We start from the raw sequence: 12,500 nt of genomic DNA, 5'->3' as shown, positions 1-12,500 counted from the left end.
GACAACTCTGTGAATGTCCTTGAGTGGCCCAGCCAGAGCCCAGACTTGAACCCGATTGAACATCACTGGAGAGATCTGAAAATGGCTGTGCACCGACACACTCCCCATCCAACCTGATGGAGCTTGAGAGGTCATGCGGAGAAGAATGTGCCCAAAAATAGGTGTGCCAAGCTTGTAGCATCATACACAAAAAGACTTGAGGCTGTAACTGGTGCCAAAGGTGCTTCAACAAAGTATTGAGCAATGGGGGTGAATACTTATGTACATGTGATTTTTTTTATTTTTTATTATTATTATTTTTTATAAATTTGCATTATGGGGTATTGTTTGTAGAATTTCGAGGAGAATAATGCATTTTATAATTCAGGAATAAGGCCGTAACATAACAAAATGTGAAAAAGTGAAGCAACAAGGTGTCGTGTTTCATGGTCTGCTCTTTTGTATATGGTGACATTTTTGTCAAAATGAAAGTGAAAGGAAGAGTGTGTTATGATATAAGCTGCACAGCCAATGTGGTCATATGAATCAAAGACACAGGGGTGTACACACATTAAAAAGTTACTTGGAAAGTTTCTTTATTCAACACAAACATCTCTAACCATTTGAAATGGGGAACGGAGGAAGCAAAACCTGGGTTCTTCTTGCTGCTGGATCAAAAGACTGGGATAATTACCGTCACCAGGTATTACAACAAAAAGTGTTTTTAAAAACTAAACGGCTTTTAAACGGGATAATATGATTGAACTATAAAGTTTCTCTCCTTCTCTCTAGGCGGACGTCTGCCATGCATATCAGATCATACACGGATCAGGAATTCCTGATGAGCAGATTGTAGTGATGATGTATGATGACATCGCTTACAATAATGAGTGAGTGATAAACTGTATACTCGGGTCATTTTCTGTTAAATAAGCTTCATCAATTCTATAAAATCAGTAGCGAATCAGAGAGCATATGTGGGTTCGTTGAGTTAACTCTAAATCCTGAATTCTAATGAAAAAGGCCGATGTCATGAACCCAATGAACTTTCACAATGCACACTCAGATTTGTTCATTGGTCAGCTGACTAGCAGGTTCATGTTTTCCTGCCTAACGCCACATGACGAAATTAACAGGTTCATTCATTAGTTAAACTTTCACCAGGACCTGCCTATTATATCACCAGATACACTCACCTAAAGGATTATTAGGTACACCATACTAATACTGTGTTTGACCCCCTTTCGCCTTCAGAACTGCCTTAATTCTACGTGGCATTGATTCAACAAGGTGCTGAAAGCATTCTTTAGAAATGTTGGCCCATATTGATAGGATAGCATCTTGCAGTTGATGGAGATTTGTGGGATGCACATCCAGGGCACGAAGCTCCCGTTCCACCACATCCCAAAGATGCTCTATTGGGTTGAGATCTGGTGACTGTGGGGGCCATTTTAGTACAGTGAACTCATTGTCATGTTCAAGAAACCAATTTGAAATGATTCGAGCTTTGTGACATGGTGTATTATCCTGCTGGAAGTAGCCATCAGAGGATGGGCACATGGTGGCCATAAAGGGATGGACATGGTCAGAAACAATGCTCAGGTAGGCCGTGGCATTTAAACGATGCCCAATTGGCACTAAGGGGCCTAAAGTGGGCCAAGAAAACATCCCCCACACCATTACACCACCACCACCAGCCTGCGCAGTGGTAACAAGGCATGATGGATCCATGTTCTCATTCTGTTTACGCCAAATTCTGACTCTACCATCTGAATGTCTCAACAGAAATCGAGACTCATCAGACCAGGCAACATTTTTCCAGTCTTCAACTGTCCAATTTTGGTGAGCTCTTGCAAATTGTAGCCTCTTTTTCCTATTTGTAGTGGAGATGAGTGGTACCCGGTGGGGTCTTATGCTGATGAAGCCCATCCGCCTCAAGGTTGTGCGTGTTGTGGCTTCACAAATGCTTTGCTGCATACCTCGGTTGTATCGAGTGGTTATTTCAGGCAAAGTTGCTCTTCTATCAGCTTGAATCAGTCGGCCCATTCTCCTCTGACCTCTAGCATCAACAAGGCATTTTTGCCCACAGGACTGCCGCATACTGGATGTTTTTCCCTTTTCACACCATTCTTTGTAAACCCTAGAAATGGTTGTGCGTGAAAATCCCAGTAACTGAGCAGATTGTGAAATACTCAGACCGGCCCGTCTGGCACCAACAACCATGCCACGCTCAAAATTGCTTAAATCACCTTTCTTTCCCATTCTGACATTCAGTTTGGAGTTCAGGAGATTGTCTTGACCAGGACCACACCCCTAAATGCATTGAAGCAACTGCCATGTGATTGGTTGATTAGATAATTGCATTAATGAGAAATTGAACAGGTGTTCCTAATAATCCTTTAGGTGAGTGTACATTGTAAGGAGTTTATATAGTGAGGTCCAAAAGTCTGACCGGTACTCAATTTTATATAATAATTCATATCATAATCCATTTTATCCCAGAATTATTTTGGAACGTTCCAAAAAGCATCTTGTGTGCTTTAATGCACAGAAATCTGACCTTTAAACCAATGACAACATGTCCTGCATTTTATTAGTGCCCTACGTATAATTGAGACTCTAAAATATTTGACAAAACATGTTGGATTTTGGATTGAATGAAATAATGAAGTCATAAATGATTCAATTTCCAACAGTCATTTTCTGCTTTTCTTTTTTTTCCCAACACTGTTGATGTTAAATCCCATTTTAATAAACATAGTCAATTAATTTCTAATTACATTCATAATGCAACATGTGTCCACAATAAATAAATAAATAAATAAATAGGATCATTCTGACCTGGTTTATACGAAAGGTTGAGGCGCCCTCTGGTGTCGTACTGAAGAACTGCATGTAAGAAAACTTACTTCAAACTTGTATTGTAACATGTATACAATGTATTTAAAAAATTACACAATTTGTATGCAATTTAAATGTGTAAATATAAAAAATTTTTTTTTTAAAAATCTAATTTCTAGTGTCTACTTTTTAAAATCCAAACTATTTCTGATTAAATCCAGATTTACGATGTTGTCTCATACTCATAGGTTCCACTTTATATTCATTTTTTATATTTATTTTCCCTGTAAAGTGTTGTTAACAGGACGGCATGCTATAGAATCTTTTTCTTTTTCTTTTTCCAGAAATCCCAAGAAAGGGAACATCATAAATGTGCCTAATGGCCCAAATGTTTACCAAGGTGTTCTGAAGGACTACACTGGAAATGTAAATAACTTCCTATATGTTTATTATTCTTTATTATTCTACAAAACACTAAGTTTAATGGTATAACCTAACAATAAATAAATAAATAAATGATATAGAATATAAACAGCATCTGTTACTGTATTTAATAATCAGATTTTTGATAATCTAGGAAAATATGTTTCTTGACTTCACAGGATGTTTCAGATGAAAACTTTTTGGCTGTTCTTCGAGGGGATTCTGGGGCTGTTAAAACTAGGGGACCAAAAAAGGTTCTGAGCAGGTAGAGAAGCTCATTAACCTATACAGGGTTAATAAAACAAGAATTAATAATGCAAGATAACAAAGGGTTAAATAATGTTTTTTGTTTTTTTAAATCCACCTCTCAGTGGCTCAAATGATACAATTCTGATCTACCTATCAGACCACGGGGCTCCAGGAATGTTTGCATTTCCAAAGTCCACAGTAAGTGTTTTGTTGTTGTTGTTGTTGTTGTTGATGCTGTTGTTGTTTTAATGTTTTCACCTCTATTGTTTTTGTAGCAGAAGAAATCAGTAACCATTTTTGTTCTTTAATTTCAGCTTTATGCGTCTGACTTGATTGATACAGTGACAAAAATGTCAAACAATCAGCAGTTTTCAAAAGTATGTATTTATTCACATTTCAACACATGCAGTTTGTATTTGGATTTAGTGTCAAAGATGAACATGATGACATTCAGTAAAGATTTTTCAGCATATTAAAAATAGGCAAAATAAGTATTTTAATGGTGACCAATGAATGCTTTTTTCCTTATGGTCAGTGGTCACTCTGTTCACATTGTCAACCATATTTTAATTTCATTTGCCAACATACTGTATTTGTTTTGAGTGTAAACACTATAATTCGGCAATCCATGTTCAGATTATGTAACGTCTTGGCTAAATGTCGTAACCCGAGACATTGTGTCGATGTAGTGACACTAGGGGTCGCTCTTGAGAGCCCCGAAAACCTCTATTCTTTTGAGAAAAGGCCAATGAGAATTGGCGAGTGGAACTCGCATGCCACTCCCCCGGACATACGGGTATAAAAGGAGAAGGAATGCCCACTCTCATTCAGGTTTTGGGAACGGTATCAGGAGATGGCGGGCGAGTTGCGACATGCGAGGAGAGCGTGTGCTGCCTTGGCAATTTATGTACGCTACTGTCACTGTGTTGTCCGACTGGACCAACATATGCTTGCCCTGGATCAACGGCAACGGCACTAGCCTTCGCAGGGTGAGCAGTACAGTCAACAACTCTAGGCAGTTGATGTGCCAACCCAGACACGGTCCTGTCCAGGAAACGGCGGCTGCATGCCCATTGCACACAGAGCCCCAGCCCAACACACAGTGTGGAGGTTTTCTCGCCCTGCACTGAAGTGAAGCGGACACCGCTCAACCAGGGCGATCTGAATCGCGTAGCAGAGTTAAATGGTCCTGGCCAGCCACGCAACGGGTTGGAAAGCCTTAGCCACGCGTCCAAGCTCCGGGCGAGGGGCACTAAAGGGACGTAGCTGGAGGTGGGGCCTCGTGGCGGGGAGGAGCAGGTAATGCGAGGAGCATTGCTTCATCCCGAGGTGGCTACGCTGAGGGGAACCTCGGAGCACTTGCCTTGCTCTGCGTATCTGTTATAGGGCAGGTTAGCGACTGAGGAAGAGGAATTCTCATGTCGTCCTCGAGACTCGTCAAAACCGGTTGGCCATAGGCATGGCGCAGCTGCGCGCGTGAAGGGACTGTGTTCGTGGGGCTCTGGCTGCTCGTTGTCAGGTGACTGTGTCTCCGTCTGCTTCTTCACCACCGAGAACTGCTGGGCAAAGTCCTCAACAGCATTGCCGAAAAGTCCAATATGGGAGACGGCCACGTTGAGAAAGCGTGCTTTGTCGGCGTCCCTCATCTCGACCAGATTTAGCCACAGGTGGCACTCCTGGACCACCAAGGTGGAAATCGCCTGCCCGAGTGCTCCCCAATACTCGCGGCGGCCCAGGCAAACATGGCGGTCAGCTCTGCGTCAACCTCAGACTTGTGATGTCCATATGTCCAGTGTGCTCTCCGATGCAGCGATCAAAGACTCATCCTGCTCGAAGGCCCCGAAAGAGATGTCAAGCAGGCCATGAGGCGGGCTGGTCTCATTTCGGAACCGTACGGGAGCAAACAAGCGTGCTGGGGAAAGGGAGGTCCGTGGGGAAATACCCGCCGAAACAACGCCCATTGAACTCCCCAAATCGCCTCCAGCGCCAGCCGGGCGGCCTCCTACCATAGGTAGAAGGCGCAGAGTGAGGGGGCAGCTAGAGTGGCTTTCCCGTTTTGGAAGAAGGAAAGCCGCGAACGCAATGTTGCCATGGTCATATTCTCACAATGAGAACATGAACCATCCACAAATGCTGCCTCAGTGTGATCGGAGGCGGAGAGATCATGACTGCATCCAGGAATCACACAAAGACGGAAAGGCATCTTTACAAAGAAGCGTCTTTAAAAATACGTTCAGCGTCAATGTGTGTGCTCTAATAGATTAAATGTACTCTTTAGCAGGAATATACACTCTTTTGGCGCTGTCGAAGCTGGGGCGAAATCTGCAATCGTCGTGCAAAAGGAGAGATATCCGCTGGAAATGCGCTGTATATACAACAGCATATGCTCCTTAAAAGTTTAATGGAACAGCAGTAGTATTCAGCTCGCTGATAGTACAACTGCTCGGCTCCGAAGAAATAATCTGAATGAGAGTTGGCATTCCTTCTCCTTTTATGCATGCAATTCTCATTGGCCTTTTCTCAAAAGAATAGAGGTGTTCGGGGCTCTCAGGAGCGACCCCTAGTGTCACTACATCGACACAACGTCGAGTGAGTGACAGGGGGGGAATAATATTTTATTGGTGCCGTATCAAATACTTGTATTTGTGTGTATTTTTGTGTCTGCTGATAAAAAAGGAAACTTTAGATTATAAATATGTCTCTTTTAATAGATGGTGATTTATATGGAGTCCTGTCATTCTGGATCAATGCTTCAAGGTCTTCCATCATCATGCAATGGTTTGTTTCTGTAAAAATAAAAACTGTATAATGAATGTAAACCTGATATAATGATTTATTTTCTTTTGCTTATACACATATAGTCAATTGTGAACTGCTCTGAATATGCTTATACTGAATGATATCATTTTATTGCAGTGTATGGAATTTCAGCCAGTACACCAACAGAAAGCTCTTATGCATGTTTCTTTGATGAATTGAGGAATGCCTATGTGGCAGATGAATTCACTACCTGCCTGTTCCAACACATTAAGACGGTAGGATTTACTTGAACATTTCGTTTCCTGCATTAACAATTATTTAGGGATGTCGATCAATTAAAAAATGTAACTACCCTAGGGAGGTGTTTCAGGCACGTCCAGCTGGGAGGAGGCCTCGGGGAAGACCCAGGATTAGATGGAGAGATTACATCTCCACACTGGCCTGGGAACGCCTCGGGGTCCCCCAGTCAGAGCTGGTTAATGTGACTCGGGATAGGGAAGTTTTGGGGCCCCCTGCTGGAGCTGCTGCCCCCACGACCCGACTTCGGATAAGCGGTTGAAGATTAGTTTCATAGGCAGTCCATTATGAAATTTAGGACTTAGCTCTTATTCAGTGGCTGCGCTGCTCGTGCGTTTTATTTTTTTTTTATTTGTTCAAGACTCGCTGACTGCCCCTTGCTGAAGCAGCTCGTAAAAAAACAAAGTTACTGTGCTTCAAGTTGAGTTGCTCCGAATCCGATGGTATTTTTATAAAAAAACATTTATAGAAATGATGTAGAGGTTAGTTGGCATGACTAATTGCATTATTGTTTAACACAATATTTGTACATATGTAATCAATCACACTACATCAATGCATTTAATCGACAGCCCTAAAATCTATATTTCCTTATGAAAATGTGAATACCATAATATGGCAACAGTTGATTTATCTATTCAATATTTTATTTTCTCTCTTCTTTCTTTTGGAAGCATGACCTTAGTAGCACAACTTTAGAAAGGCAGTTTGATTTCCTAAAGAAGAGAGTCAAAGGATCCACACCCTGCAAGTATGGGAATATGGTATGTACATAGTGTTCAACTGTTCTTTTTTTATTATTATTATTATTATTCCTCATATCACACTAAATCTGAGAGCATCCGGCAGACAGATGGAACACTCTTTACATTGCATTTGACTTTCAAAATATTTACTCTTCAACACTGTGTGGGAGGCGTTTGTTATGCTATGTTGTTTTTTTAGTTAGAGATTTTTCAGTTTCTGTATAAGGTTAAAAAACTGCTCAACAGATGATGTCACCATTGCACAATGACATTTAGACTAATTGCCGAAGTTCACACTTTCAGACTCTCAAAAAACAATATTTTAGACAATTTGTATATATATATATATAATACAAATTAATTTAATTTGTAATTAAGTAATTTTCTCATGAAATTAAAATGTGTATTTATTGTTTATTGTTTACTTGAACAGTTCCCTTTCTGTCACTCACTCGACGTTGTGTCGATGAAGTGACACTAGGGGTCGATTTTGAGAGCCCAACACACCTTCAGATCTTTGAGAAAAGGCCAATGAGAATTGGCAGGTTGAATTTAAATGCCACTCCCCCGACATATGGGTATAAAGGGAAGGAGTTGAAGGTTGGTTGGTTGAAGGAGCCGACTGCAGGAACCCAGGAGATGGTATACAGACCTCTCCATCTCCCATGGGCTGCGGTACCCACATTGTCAAGAAAAGAACAGTCTCCTTTCTCCTCAGATTAGATCACCGACATTGCAGGTCGCCGCCACCGAACGTCGGGCGATAACAGCTCCGGCATTACGAACATGGCCCCCCGCCGTCTCGTGCCCAGCTGCACCACACCCATGTCGAGTCTCGTGGATGCCCCGAGAGGCCTTCCTCCTCAGTCGCCGACCTGCCTAACACCAGAACACGGAGCAAGGTAAGTACTTGGGAGTTCCCCCTTAGCTCTTCGGTCGCAGCCCTGCTCCCTGAGGCGGCTTCCCCCAACCTTGAGGCCCCTTCCTCAGGAACGTCAGATGCGATCCTCCCCTTAGTGCCCCTCGCCAGGAGTTTGGGCGCATGGCTATCGCTTCCCAACCCATCGTGCTGGTTGGCCAGGACCATCCGACTCGGCTGTGTGATTCAATTCGCCAGGCGTCTGTCCCTGTTCCACGGCTTTCTTTTCACATTGGTGAAGAACAAGAACGCCGCATTCTGCCTGTGGAGATTGCCGTCCTTCTTTGGAATAGAGCCTGTCCCTCCAGCTGAGGTGAATGTGAGGTGAATGTGTCTCCCCACATTTTCAGGAAGGTCACGGAGGCTGCCCTTGCCCCGCTAAGGGAAGTGGGCGTACGCATATTAGACTACCTTGACAAATGGCTGATCCTAACACACTCTCGAGAGTTACTGTGTGCACACAGGGACCTGGTGCTCATGAACCTCAGACATTTAGGGCTTCGGGTGGCTCAGACCTGGAAGTATATTCTTTCTCAGGGATGGGGCACCCTCTGGCACCCATGCCCAGTCCTCTGGAACCTCCACGTCTGGTCTCTGGACGGGACACGGCGAACCTAACTGGTCTACCGCCTGCTGTGCTTAACATGATCACTCAGGCCAGAGCCCCTTCTACAAGGCAGCTCTACTCCCTGAAGTGCCGTATCTTCGCTAGGGGGTGTTTTTCCTGAAGTGAAGACCCCCAGAGCTGCGCAGTCAGGTCAGTGCTTTCCTTCCTGCAAGAGAAGTTGGACGGGCAGCTGTCCCCCTCTATTCTCAAGGTCTATGTAGCTCCGATAGCAAGATAAGTCTCTCTCTGTAAGCACGACCTGATCATCAGGTTTCTGAGAGGTGCATGGAGGTTGAAACCTCCTAGACCGCACCTTTTTCCCTCATGGGACCTCTCCATGGTCCTTTCAGGCCTACGGGGAGCCCCCTTCAAGCCCCTCGAGTCAGTTCAGCTAAAGGCAGTCTCTCTGAAGACTGCCCTCCTGACAGTGCTCACTTCCATCAAGAGGGTCGGGGACCTGCAAGCGTTCTCTGTCAGCATATCAGAGTGTCTGGAGTTCGGTCTGGAAGACTCTCACGTTATCCTGAGACCCTGACCAGGCTATGAAGGTTCCCATGAACCCCTACAGGGATCAAGTGGTTAGCCTACAAGCGCTTCCCCCGGAAGAGGCAGACCCAGCCCTGTCGTTGCTGTGTCCGGTGCATGCTTTGCGCATCTATTTGGATCGCACGCAGAGTTTTAGATGCTCTGAGCAGCTCTCTGTCTGTTTGGTGGACAGCGGAATGGGAAAGGGAAAGCTGTCTCCAAACAGAGGCATGCCAACTGGATCATGGATGCCGTAGCGTTGGCCTACCAGGTCCAGTCAGTGCCCGCCCCTTTGCGGGTTCGACCACACTCCACGAGGAGTGTGGCATCCTCATGGGCACTGGCCAGTGGCACCTCTCTAGTTGAGCCAGTCTCGTCTCGTGTTCTTTCAGGTGCAAACAGTGTACGCTTCTTTACACAGACAGCTGGCCGGGTGTACCGCTTGTATATAGTGCCTTTCCCCTCCAAGAAGGTGAAGCCGTGCGCTCTTTTCTCCCATGCATGTTCACGACTGCTGAACCCTGGATGCTTTTCCTTCTAGCCCTCTGACTCACGAATTCTGTGGAGGAATTAGTGACCGTTTACTTCGCTACATGCCCTGTACTGGGGTAAGTGCTCCACAGGTTTTGGTTTCCCTGATAACCTCCTGTGATGTATCTTCCGCGGCACGGTCTTACCGCCGTGCCTTCCCCATGTCCAGCCACTGGCCCACATGGTGTATCTGCCACTCTTTTCCCTCCCCTCCTCTCTAGGGCAGGGTGTGGCCTCTGCAGGACCTTTTCCCCCTGAAAGGATAGGAATGGGAAAGAACGCCTTCCCCGGCACATTTCTAAGCATTTCTTAGGCCCCAGCTGAAATCTACTTCTACATGGAGAAAACTTAGAGAGAAAAGACCGCGGATGGAGAGTGCTTGTGTTTCTACACTCATAGTAGCTTGCATACACCTACATCAGCGGTTCACGTGACCAGTTCCGTCTCTGTGGCGTTTCATATGTGGACCCCTAGTGTCACTTCATCGACACAACGTCGAGTGAGTGACAGAAGGGGAACGTCTCGGTTACAGAAGGGGAATGTCCCTCCTGCCACAGATTGAATTTGACCGCTGTAACGGCCGGGACCTTGTCTCGGCTCCTCAGTCCAAACACCTGAATTAATTCTCTGCCCTCCTTCCCTCTATACCCGTATGTTGGGGAAGTGGCATGCAAATTCAACTCGCCAATTCTCATTGGCCTATTCTCAAAGATCTGAAGGTGTGTTGGGCTCTTAAGATCGACCACTAGTGTCACTTCATCGACACAACGTCTCGTTCCTTCCATCAGGGAATGGAGGTTACGACAGTAACCGAGGTGTTTTGTGTGCAATTGATAAAATTTCTGATGATTTGGGTAGTCCCAAATATCTTAAAGTTATGTTTAACAGACTTTCAAGTACGGCATTTAAATAAATAAATAATTCTCTATAAATATAATTTCAGCAAACTGGTCAGGAAAACCTCTGCCAGTTTTGGGGAAATGTCCAGGCTGCTGGCACAAGAGAGCAAGCTTATCACATCCAAGTGAACGATGCCATTGCCAGCCATAATGTACCTTTAAGAATTCAAGCAAATAGAATTCAAAGAGAGCGGGACCCCAGGAGAAAGCAGGAACAACAACGAAAATATGATGTGCTTCAGCGAGTAAGTACAGCACACATATGCATAAATATGTCAGTATTTACAAGATTTAATGTGTTTTGGAAAGTAAAATGCTGATGCCAGCAGTCTAAAACAAGCATTTCTATTTTCTTAGTCCTGATTTTTTGATGCATTTAGCAAATAACAGATGTTAAGAATATTTTTATGTTCCAGTGATTTCTTTGGCTTGTCCTTGTGTATAATACTACATTTGTTCATTCTTTAAAATGTGATTTAAAGAGGAGATTTTAAGATGTTGATGTCACATGATGCTTTTTAACATACACTCTTTATGTCCAACAGACTACACGTAAAATCGAGACAGTTGTTTTGGAGATCCAGCAGCAATGTTCACGTGGATGTGCATCAGCATCACGTAGACGTGCTGAACGGAATTCCGCTTGTATGGACAGAGCTAAATTAGTGGGGCTCAAAACTGTTACGGAACATTTCAGGACATCCTGCTTTGACTGGCATGATGAGCAGGTGAATTTATTTTCTTTTTTTATTATAAGCAGAACACTAAATGACAACTATTAATATATAATAGTTATTAAGGCAACCATATCACCCTGCAGCTCTTGCCTGGTTGCCCACTAAAGCTAAGCAGGGTTGAGCCTGGCCAGTACCTGGATGGGAGACCTCCTGGGGAAAACCAAGGTTGCTGCTGGAAGTGGTATTAGGGAGGCCAGCAGGGGGTGCTCACCCTATGGTCTGTGTGGGTCCTAATGCCCCAGTATAGTGACGGGGACACTATACTGTAAAAAGGCACTGTCCTTCGGATGAGATGTTAAACTGAGGTCCTGACTCTCTGTGGTCATTAAAAATCCCAGGACAATTCTCGTAAAGAGTAGGGGTGTAACCCTGGTGTCCTGGCCAAATTCCCACCATTGGCCCCCTATCTATCATGGCCTTGTATTAATCTCCATCCCTGAATTGGCTACATCACTCTACTCTCTCCTCCCCACCAATAGCTGGTGTGTGGTGGGTGTTCTGGTGCACTATGGCTGCCGTTGCATCATCCATATGCTATGTAAAGCGCTTTGAGTGCCTAGAAAAGTGCTATATAAATGTAAGGAATTATTATTATTATTATAATGCAGCTGTTATTATTGGATTCTTTCATGTACATCTGCTCTCTCTCTCTCTTTCCTACAGTTTCTCATTGCCCTACAACACACACAGGTCTTTGCTGATCTCATTTTCTCTGGAACTGAAGAGTACAGGTAGCCTACATGTTGACAAGATATAACTTACACATAAAGACATGAATATTGACCTCTGAACTGGCCTTTAAACTGACTTTTGAGCAAAACATTTTTAAACAGGAGTATGGGGGGTTGTTATTGTAAAATATATACAATAAAATCATTTTACATTTACATGTGGTGGTTACATTAATACTTATAATGTATGAATTTATGCATTTTGAGAAAATGTAATCATTATTATTATTAGTGACAATTTAAGAGCATTGTTTGA

At 43.8% G+C, this 12,500-nt stretch overlaps 1 protein-coding gene across 2 annotated transcripts in view; it reads left to right on the top strand.

The window, feature by feature from the left end:
• Positions 1-12,500, top strand: part of LOC127633721 (legumain-like) — a 35,922-nt gene that overhangs the window by 22,989 nt on the left and 433 nt on the right. Inside the window, exons 1-12 of one of the 2 annotated variants that reach the window (XM_052112999.1) lie at positions 512-682; positions 772-869; positions 3,165-3,246; positions 3,423-3,508; positions 3,615-3,690; positions 3,807-3,869; positions 6,204-6,270; positions 6,409-6,527; positions 7,224-7,313; positions 10,821-11,021; positions 11,322-11,504; positions 12,177-12,244. In XM_052112999.1, the coding sequence (XP_051968959.1) occupies positions 608-682; positions 772-869; positions 3,165-3,246; positions 3,423-3,508; positions 3,615-3,690; positions 3,807-3,869; positions 6,204-6,270; positions 6,409-6,527; positions 7,224-7,313; positions 10,821-11,021; positions 11,322-11,504; positions 12,177-12,244 (1,208 nt within the window). In that variant the 5' untranslated portion in view covers positions 512-607. Of the gene's footprint in view, positions 1-511; positions 683-771; positions 870-3,164; positions 3,247-3,422; positions 3,509-3,614; positions 3,691-3,806; positions 3,870-6,203; positions 6,271-6,408; positions 6,528-7,223; positions 7,314-10,820; positions 11,022-11,321; positions 11,505-12,176; positions 12,245-12,500 lie in introns of those variants that run through there. The other variant, XM_052113000.1, reaches the window with a different exon arrangement.

Source organism: Xyrauchen texanus, chromosome 40 (assembly GCF_025860055.1).
Source record: "Xyrauchen texanus isolate HMW12.3.18 chromosome 40, RBS_HiC_50CHRs, whole genome shotgun sequence".
Lineage (NCBI taxonomy): Eukaryota > Metazoa > Chordata > Actinopteri > Cypriniformes > Catostomidae > Xyrauchen > Xyrauchen texanus.
The sequence above is the reverse complement of the archived record's forward strand: the minus strand, read 5'-3'. Positions and strand labels throughout refer to the sequence as shown.